The 8,978-nt window shown below is 46.8% G+C and overlaps 1 protein-coding gene across 1 annotated transcript; it reads right to left on the bottom strand.

The window, feature by feature from the left end:
• Positions 1-2,472: 2,472 nt before the first annotated feature.
• PLA2G12A (phospholipase A2 group XIIA) lies at positions 2,473-8,090 on the bottom strand. The gene is made up of 4 exons (XM_087738020.1): positions 7,787-8,090; positions 6,633-6,709; positions 5,347-5,512; positions 2,473-4,307 (listed from the first exon to the last, which is right to left on the bottom strand). The coding sequence occupies exons 1-4, from the start codon at positions 8,010-8,012 to the stop codon at positions 4,189-4,191; spliced, it is 588 nt and encodes a 195-aa protein (XP_087594146.1). The 5' UTR covers positions 8,013-8,090; the 3' UTR covers positions 2,473-4,188.
• Positions 8,091-8,978: the final 888 nt, after the last annotated feature.

An 8,978-nucleotide genomic window follows, 5' to 3' on the forward strand; every position in this document is an offset into this window, starting at 1 on the left:
GGCGGCGGCCTCCGGCCGGGGGGCGGCCGGCTGCGGGGGCTCCAGGCCCTCCCGGGGCTGCGGGCGGGCGGGCGGCCGCGCTCTGAAGGTAAATCTGTAACGCTTGGTGCGGCAGCTCCCTGCCCGGGAGATGGCGAGGGCCGGCTGCCGTAGGTCGAAACTCAGCCGGGAAAACTGAAGGGTGGTGTGTTAAAACTACTACTTTTTAAGTTTGTCGCGCATCATCTGTATTCCTGTGATGGGTGCTTTAGCGACCATGTTTCATGGACTGCACTGTCATATACAAAGGCATCATCCCGAAATATGGTGAGAAGCTACTGTGTACTAAATTGAGATTTTTTCGAAATTGTATTAGAAGTCCCCTTAAAGGCACATACCCTTTCCTTTGTCGTAAGACTACTGTTACTCAAAATGCCTTTTCCTTTGTGCACCCACATATAAACCCTTGAGAGGTTTGGATGTAGATAATTTTGCAGCTTTGCTCCATTCTTGCATCAGTTCTCTTTGATTCTCTTAAAACTATGAGGAGAGCACCAAGGTATTGAAGAGAATGCCAAGGTATCTAAACAAATGCTGATATTCCCAGCCTTTTCATTATACGGCACTTACTGTTCACTGATTGATTGCATAAGAAATAACAGTTTCTAAACCAAAGCCAATTAAAAAAAAAAAATCCTTCTGTATAAGAGTTTTGCAGATTTGTACTGTGGATGGATCTGAATTTCCTATCCGGCCTATTTCTAGGTAACCTCTAGGACAAACTCAAGTGTGAACATGCTTTTAGAGATCGCTGCTAGAAGCACAAAAGGAGGTGGATCTAGAGTGGGATTTTAGGTATTTTACCTGGTCTGTTTGGCCTGTTTTTATACAGGCTTCCTGCATGACTCCCCTTTGGTTAAAGGAGGAGCTATGGGTATTTCTGCCTGCCTTTGCTTGTTTTCCCCTTGTTTGGACTTGTTATCCTCAGACTGCCAGTAGGCGGCTAGATCAAGGTAAAACTCTTCTTTAAATCGTCTTTGTGTATACTTTAGTTAGAATATGATACTATTATAAGAGTTTAGCATCTTCCACTACAAGACATTTAGACTCTTATGCAGCAGATTCATTTTTTGCAAGCTGCAAATCTCAGATCTCTCAGCTCACACTAGAGCTGCCCCTAAACCCCCTGGCTGCAAGAATCCTGTGCGAAGTAGCAGCTGCAGAACCTAAATCTGCAACGGCTTGCTGTTCAGCAGAGTTTCAACTTGTATCAGCTCTGTTCCTCAGTCCAACAGTTAGCTTAGATCCTAGTAAGACAATCAATCGAACGTCTTTTCCACTTTGTTTTGCTGGAGGCTAAGAGCATACTCAGTCAGCCGCTGCGTTCAGATGAGTTACCAGTAACTTGATCACGCGTATGAAGCCTAAGGTAGCGTTTGACTGGTGTGCATTTCCAGCTTATTTTCATATATGAAAGTTTTTGTTATACGTGCGTGTACATGTTTTGAAACAGTTTGAGACTGTTGCAGTAGCTCCACCATATGGGTATTTTTGGAAAAAGCATTATGGATGTATCCGAACTGGAGTTCGAAGAAGGGAGTTTGATTGTGGACACACTGCTGTTATTCAGATCATCCAGAAAAGCAAAATAGCCTGAGGGAGAATTAAGACTTTAACCTGTAAAAAAAAAAAAATTCACTGCAATATTTAAAGAGTATTACTGACTCCATAAAAGCATGCAGTAATGAGTCAAATGCCAAGAGCTGCTATATATAGATATTTTTATACATACATGTAAAAAACATGCTAAGTTGTTAAATGGTATGATTAATCCTGGGGGTGATAGCTAGCTTTCATTTGGGGGCTGTGGCTTGTAAAATGTATTTTGTATCATTTGCAGGTAACTGTAATCAAGGATTTCTGCTACAGAAAAAGCTTACACAAAGGAAAGACTCCCTGGAAGAAGTCAAATGCTTCCTCTGGTTTGCAAGCAGAACTATCAACGTGTCAGTTGTGCTATCTAGCAGTGTTAAACCTCTTTGTAGGGTTATAAATGGTTTGAAGGAAACTCTGGAAGGCTTTCACGGTATAATTACAGGTCAATACAGAAGGGAACAAAACCCAGCTCTTTCCAACAGTGAAAATTTTCTGTCTTCATTTAAGCATCTAGTTTAAGCTTGTTTCTACGCAACTCAAAAGCCATCTAGTTGAATTATACTGGTTTGGACTCGTTGTGGTACTTTTCTTAGTTTAAACAAGCAATGCCATTACCATTCCCTGCTTTCATGCTAAAAGACTTTTAGGGTTCCAACCCATGCATGGAATCTCAGGTAATTCAGAGACGATTCAATTCTATGACAGAAAACAAATTTCACCAAATTTAGAGGAACCACAAGTTCTTCAAGCACGGTTTTGTAAAACTCTACAGTAATACCTCTTGGAGTGCTACTTCATATCCACAAATATGAAAAGAAACTAAGAAGCATGGCCAAAGAACTTTAGCAGGAACTTTATTCTATGAGGCACTTAAATTCAGTGTCATGTACAGTAAGCTCTAGTGAAAAACAAAACAAAAATACCACAAACAACTGGTAAAGAAAAAAACCTATAAAAGTACTTCCAGAGGAGAAATCACATTATAGTCCACAAGCGTGGTAAATTTTAGGCTTTTAGCATGGTTTCCACTCCCTGTTCACAGATGCAATACTTTAATTTCCAGTCCTCTCCTCCTGTGGATTTCTGAGGCAGAATCAGGGCACCAGGAAAGCAAACCAAAATCTTTGACAGAGGACCTAATGCAAAAGTTAACCAAGGTCTGACAACTGGAGATAAGCAATGGAAGATGAGTACAGAGAACAAACCCCAAATAATTCAGACATCAGGTGATTTCAGCTTGTCGTGGTTTAACCCCCAGGCAGCTAAACACCACACAGCCGTTTGTTCACCCCCCCAAGTGGGATGGGGGAGAGAATCGAAAAAAAGGTCAAACTTGTGGGCTGAGATAAAGACAATTTAATAGGACAGAAAAGGAAGGGAAAATAATAATAATGATAAAAGAACATACAAAACAAGTGATGAACATACAAAACAATTGCTCACCACCGGCTGACCGATGCCCAGCCAGTTCCTGAGCAGTGGCTGCGCCGTGCCCTCTCCCCCCCAGCCAACTCCCCTGGGTTTTTTTTTTGTTCAGCATGACATCACATGGTATGGAATATCCCTTTCGCCAGTTTGGGTCAGCTGTCAGGGCAGTATGAGAAGCTGAAAAGTCCTTGACTTAGTGTAAGCACTGCTCAGCAACAACTAAAACATCAGTGTGTTATCAACATCATTCTCATCCTAAATCCAAAACACAGCACTATACCAGCTACTAGGAAGCAAATTAACTCTATCCCAGCCGAAACCATGACAATATTACACAACACAAATGTTTTATTTGGAAAATAAACATTTGATTCATTTTTAAAATAACATAGCAACTACATTCCACCATTTTCTCAAATCAGAAGTATATCCTTAGGTTGCAAACTGTTCATTTTAGTGGTCAAGCCTTAAAAGGATCAACATATGTGATCTGAAAAGTGCTGCACAAATAACGTTGATATAGAATCAGGTAGAAATATGTATTGCAGATGTATACCCTTGCTAAGGGTTTTGGGTTTTTTGTTTGGTTTTGTTTTTTTAAAAACAAGCCCATGGGACAGCATACATCCGAAAGAACTGAAGGCAACTGTACCAAAAGCATGAAAGTACAGGCTGTTTAAGATGCCATATTAACACACACAAAACGCTCTTTCCTGTTGGATCTATCAGATGCATTGACTGGTAGTAAACCTAAAATTTGACCTATATTAAAAATAATCTGAGAATTCAATACACCTCTTCTGTGCCTCGAATTGCCCCATTATGGAGTTTTCTTAAAAACTTTAAAATGGCACCAGTGTTTTACGATAGCATACCCTGAGCGGACATACACCAAAGGAAACTTATTTCAGTTTCCAAGCTTCTGGCGTAAAGGGGAAGAGAAGGAAGACTCGTTCCTTTTTCTACATTAGGAAGAATATCATAGCGACTTTCAAACCAGTATGTTCCCGTCAAGTGTTTAATATATTACTGTCTGAAAAGCGTAAAGCTTTGTAACCAAACACTTGCTTCATTCCAGCTGAGTCTTTGACTTTCTTCTACACCGTGACATCTCAGTATCTTCTTTCAGAGATCTGTCTTATCCTCATAACGACACATACATGCAGCTCGCTGGCTATCCAGGTATGGTTTACATCCTAAATGTATAACCGCATCAAACAACAGCTGAACAGTTGATTCACAAGCTGCAAGCAAAGAGGAATTCAGTTAAAATTACTCTTTGAATGGAAGATGAAACTAACAGAAATTCCTCTGGCAAACTGAGAATGATTTTAAGAAAGAAGCAGTCTTCTCTGGGCACAGCAAATAGATTGTCAAATGAGAGACCGAACAAATACAGAATCATCTAAGTTGCGACTAAAGACTTTTCATATGCCAACCAAAAGGAACAAGAAAATTCATTGCACGTGCAATGTTACCAGTGTTAGAAACATCACTTAAGTCTTGGAAAGATGAAAGAGCTGTTCTACCCCCTCACTGTTTGCATCCCAATTTATGTAGAGGTTGCTGTCTTTAACAGCAGCTCAACAGAACTGAGCAAATACTCACCAGTTCTAACGCTAAACACTAACATGATGACTTCTTTGCAACTAAATGAATTTGAGAAGTTCAAACGGGCTTGGTCTAAAAACTGTCTGCTCTCAGTGGGACTACAGACTGTAAAAGTGACATTGTCTAAGTTGAAAAGTGTGGTTATGTCATGTATTGATCACGTGCAGGCCAACAACCAGGAGTATTGTATGTGCTGTTACTGAAAACCCTAAAATTTATTCACTAAGGGATAGCATTAACTAATTCCACTATAACAACGTATTATTCTAATATCTTACTTCATAAAAGGAAACAATTCAGTATTTTCCTACAGTTTACTAGCAATCGCACGTAGTAGACATTTAGAACTCACTGAGCAGAGCAGTGAATATCCAGCTATACTACAGTAAATGCAAGAATTATACATGCATTTTGATCAAGTTGTCTTCCCATATTCATACTCCTAAACGGGAAGCATTATTTTTTCCCCTCAATGTTAGTTTTAACCCTGATCATTTTCTTATGCTGTGTCATTGCTCTGCTGTACTGGGCTGCACGACAGCAGGACAGAACAAGGCATCTTTCAGCAACAGCATCACCTTATGAAAATGTGGCATTACTGCACGGCACAAAGATTCTTTGCCCAATAAGCTCGGTTAGACTCAAAGAAAAGAAAGGCTTTTTCACACTTACCCTGGACACTCTCTGAGATTCCAAGTGTTTTCTGCACATCTCTGCAAATTTTGGAGAGGCAGGACTGAAACTGCTCATCACAATCATTTTTTTTATTGCCACAAGTATCGTAGCATCTGTCGTGGTGATTGCAGCACTTTGTCATCGAAGGGATACCGATGTCAAACTGTGAAGAAATAAAGCCCCCCACACTCCATTGGTATTCCAGTTAAGAAATATATAGCCTACGAATAGACTATAACAGTTAGAAATTAAAAAATAATGCAATCTATCCAGCTGTCATTCACTTATCTCTGTATTTTGCTGTTCACCTCTAGTAAGCTGTGGTGGTTGGACCCCAGCCAGCAGCCAAGCACCCACAGAGCTGCTTGCTCACCCCACTCTGCAGAATGGAGGAGAAAATAGGAAGAGCAACAGCAAGAAAACTTGTGGGTTGAGATAAAGGCAGTTTAACAGGTGAATGAAAGAGGGAAAAAATGCCCCCAAATAAGCAGTGCAAAAGCAATCATTCCCCACGCCCCACAAGCAGATGCCCAGCCACCTCAGAAGCCACACGCACACCCCACCACCCCCTCCTCCCTGCTTCCACTACTCCAGTTTTCACTGCTGAGCATGACTCTGTAACATGGAATATCCCCCTGGCCAGTTCAGGCCAGCTGCCCCAGCTGTGCCCCCTCCCAACCTCCTGCCCAGCCCCAGCCTACGCTCTGGGGTGGCGGATGGGCAGAGCGGGGAAAAAGGAGAAAGTCCCAAAGCTGTGCAATCACTGTTCAGCAATAGCCAAAACCATCAACAGTTTTAGCCACAAATCCCAAACGATGCCATGCAGCCTGCTATGAAGAAAGTTAACTCCATCCCAGCCGGAGCCAGTACATAACCCGTATTTTCTTTCTAGCATTAAGGAAAATGGGTTTGTGTCAGTAAGGACAGCCAGAGTCAGAGCCAAACCCTCTGCTCTCACAGAGCTACAGTTGGGGCTATTCAATGTTTTCAAGATCGTGAGAACAAAACACTTATGGTTTAAAAATTAGAAATTAATCATCATCATTCTATTTTATCCCTATAAAATTTTATGTCAATGATGAAAATGTTTATGCTATGTTCGCTTATAATACTAACATTTTCCATGTGTTTTTACCAAAGCCTGTGCCGGAGCTGACAAAAGTAGGGATGTTGTACATGGATGCTGTCTCATCCTTAGCATGGGGGAGGGAAAAAACTGCCCACAGCGAGGAAAGTCGATGTATGAAAGGCACACAAAGAAGCCCCAAAATGGAAATATTTACCTGAACTCCAAATAAAGGTGATCCACAACCATTTGGTGGTGAAGGTTTATATCCGTAGCGAGGAAGGGGCTTTGATCCTGAAAAAGGTAATTTATCATGCCTCAAATAGATTTTTTGCACAGAATTTTAGTACTGTCAAAACTCACCAGAGGCATTTGTTGGGCTTAAGACAGTACCATTTATATTCTTAACTGAAACATATGTTCAGGCACCTGAATTCAACAATTATTACCAAATTACAACTTAGGGGTATTAAGTATTTTCTTAAAAAGGGGGGACGAGACACCTGAGCAAGTGTTAATGTTAGCTTCCCAAGTTAAAGAAAAAAAGAGCTTGAGTTACAAAAACTGATGTGTCAGTTCAGCGTGCAATATGTAGGATGACATTAAAGAACACAGTACTCCAGAGTAAGTTCATTAGTACTTCTGTGCTCTACACGCAAGCAACCGTAGTGCTCTGATTTTTTTTTAGCTTAACCTTTAAAATTAACTGGAATGAAACATCTTTTTTATTTCTACAACTGTAACATTAATAAAATTTAAATTATTGGGGATTGTTAAAGTCACGTCTCCCTGAACACCGACTAGTGCAGCAAGACAGGGAACTCTGCATCCCAAGCTAAGGAAGGCCGTGGAGCTAATTTGAAGAATGACCCTTCACCTCGTTTGGGTATTGGAAACAAACTGAGGCCACACGTAAAAGTAATGGAGAAGAGAAAACGTACGTGAAAAGCGGCCGTTCTAGCACAGAGGGGGACTGCCACGGTGCCCCGGCCGCCCCCGCGGGGCCACCCCGGGTGCCGCCACCACACTCGTTTCCAAACAGGCCAGCGCAGCAAGCTGCGGGTAAGCCGATTCAGCCCAGAGAGACCGGGGCCCCTACGCCAGCCTCCCGTTTTGGGGCGCTCCCGGCGCGCCGGTGAAAAGCCGGGCAAGGAACCTCTCTCCTGGGGCGCCGGCGGCCCGGCACCCCTCCGCGGCCGCTGGCGACTGAGGTTTCCCCTGCGGCTGCGCCCCGTTTCCCTGGGAGCGGCTGCGGGGACCGGCGGGAGCGCCGCCGCCAGCCGCCCGCCCTCGCAGCCCGGCCGGTCTGGCCTGAAGCGAGCCGCCCGGCGGCAGGGCAAGGATCGCCGCGGGCCCCGCCGCCCGCCTCACCGTCGCTGCACTTGTACTGGCAGAGGCCGTCCTCGCCGCCCAGCAGGTCGAGGGCCGCGTTGAGGTACACGTCGATCTTGTGCACGCCGTTGCGGATGGTCTTCAGCGTCATCCGCCAGTCGGGGGTCTGCGGCGCCTCCTGGCACCGCGCCGGCCGCGGGCCCAGCCAGGCGCAGGCCAGCAGCAGCCGCAGCAGCAGCCGCAGCCGCAGCAGGGCGCGGGCCATGCCGAGCGGCGGCCCCGCCGGGCGCCCGCTAAGCCCCCGCCGCCGGCCCGCTCCCGCAGCGCCCCGCCGCCGCCATCGCCCCGCGGCACCGCCCCCGCCCGCCCGGCGGGGAGGGGCCTTCTGCCGCCGCGCCTCCGCGCTCCCCCCCTCAGCAGCGGCCCTGCGGGACAGGGGGTCTCCGCGCCCGCGGGGGCCTCCGCCGGAGGAGAAGGGGGTCGCGTGCGAAAGTACGGCCGGAGCGGGGCTGCGAGGCGCTTCCTCGCGGCCAGAGCGCCTTCTCCTGGGCTGCCGCCGGCAGTCACCTGTCGGAGAGGGACTGCGGCGGCTTGGAGAGAGCACAGCGGGTGGCGGCGCGGGGGGAGCCGGGCAGAGCCTTGGCCCCGGCCTGCGGGCGGCGGGCGGGGGGGGGCAGGGCAGAGCGCGGCCCAGCAGCCGCCCCCGAGCAGCGCCGGCCGTTCCGGCAGGAGCAGCGCCGCCGCCCCGGCCGGCCCCGGTGCCCCTCCTTCCCGGGGGACCTCGTCCAAACCCGCCCCGGCACAAAGCGGGAGCGCAGCCGGCTGCCGGTTTGTGTGGCCCGGTGGCGCTGGCCGAGCAGGCCCCGGGGAGGCACCGGCGCCATCGGATAATACGAAACCCCAGGGCTTTTTTATTTGGAAAACCTTCGTTTGGTCACTGTGTTAGAAGTGGTGAACTTGGCGTTGCTAAATGTGAAAGAGGCAGCAACGGCGTTTTGCAGGAAAGGCCGATTTTCTGGCCAGCCGTTGGGATTTGGGGGCTGAGGGGAAGGACGGCGGGGCTCAGTGCCGCCGCGCCCGGGCTTGCTTAGTCTGGGGGCGCAGAGCAAACGGGAGGAGCGGGCCCAAACCTCGTCCTGCTCTCCTTCGCTGCAGGCTGGGCGAGAACTTGTGTTACACAGCTAGAAAAACGTGACCTTCTGGAAAGCACGCTCTTTCAGAAGCCAAAAAA

This window comes from Nipponia nippon, unplaced genomic scaffold (assembly GCF_047370975.1).
Source record: "Nipponia nippon isolate SJK-2023a ecotype South Korea unplaced genomic scaffold, ASM4737097v1 scaffold_6, whole genome shotgun sequence".
NCBI lineage: Eukaryota > Metazoa > Chordata > Aves > Pelecaniformes > Threskiornithidae > Nipponia > Nipponia nippon.

Bases quoted from the DNA above. Each gene is read 5' to 3' on its own strand.
- PLA2G12A (XM_087738020.1), bottom strand. From the start codon at position 8,012: ATGGCCCGCGCCCTGCTGCGGCTGCGGCTGCTGCTGCGGCTGCTGCTG. The intron at 6,710-7,786 runs GTGAGGCGGGCG...TACCTTTTTCAG, and splicing joins CCAGTACAAGTGCAGCGACG to GATCAAAGCCCCTTCCTCGC. The intron at 5,513-6,632 runs GTAAATATTTCC...ATTTCTTCACAG, and splicing joins CACCTTTATTTGGAGTTCAG to TTTGACATCGGTATCCCTTC.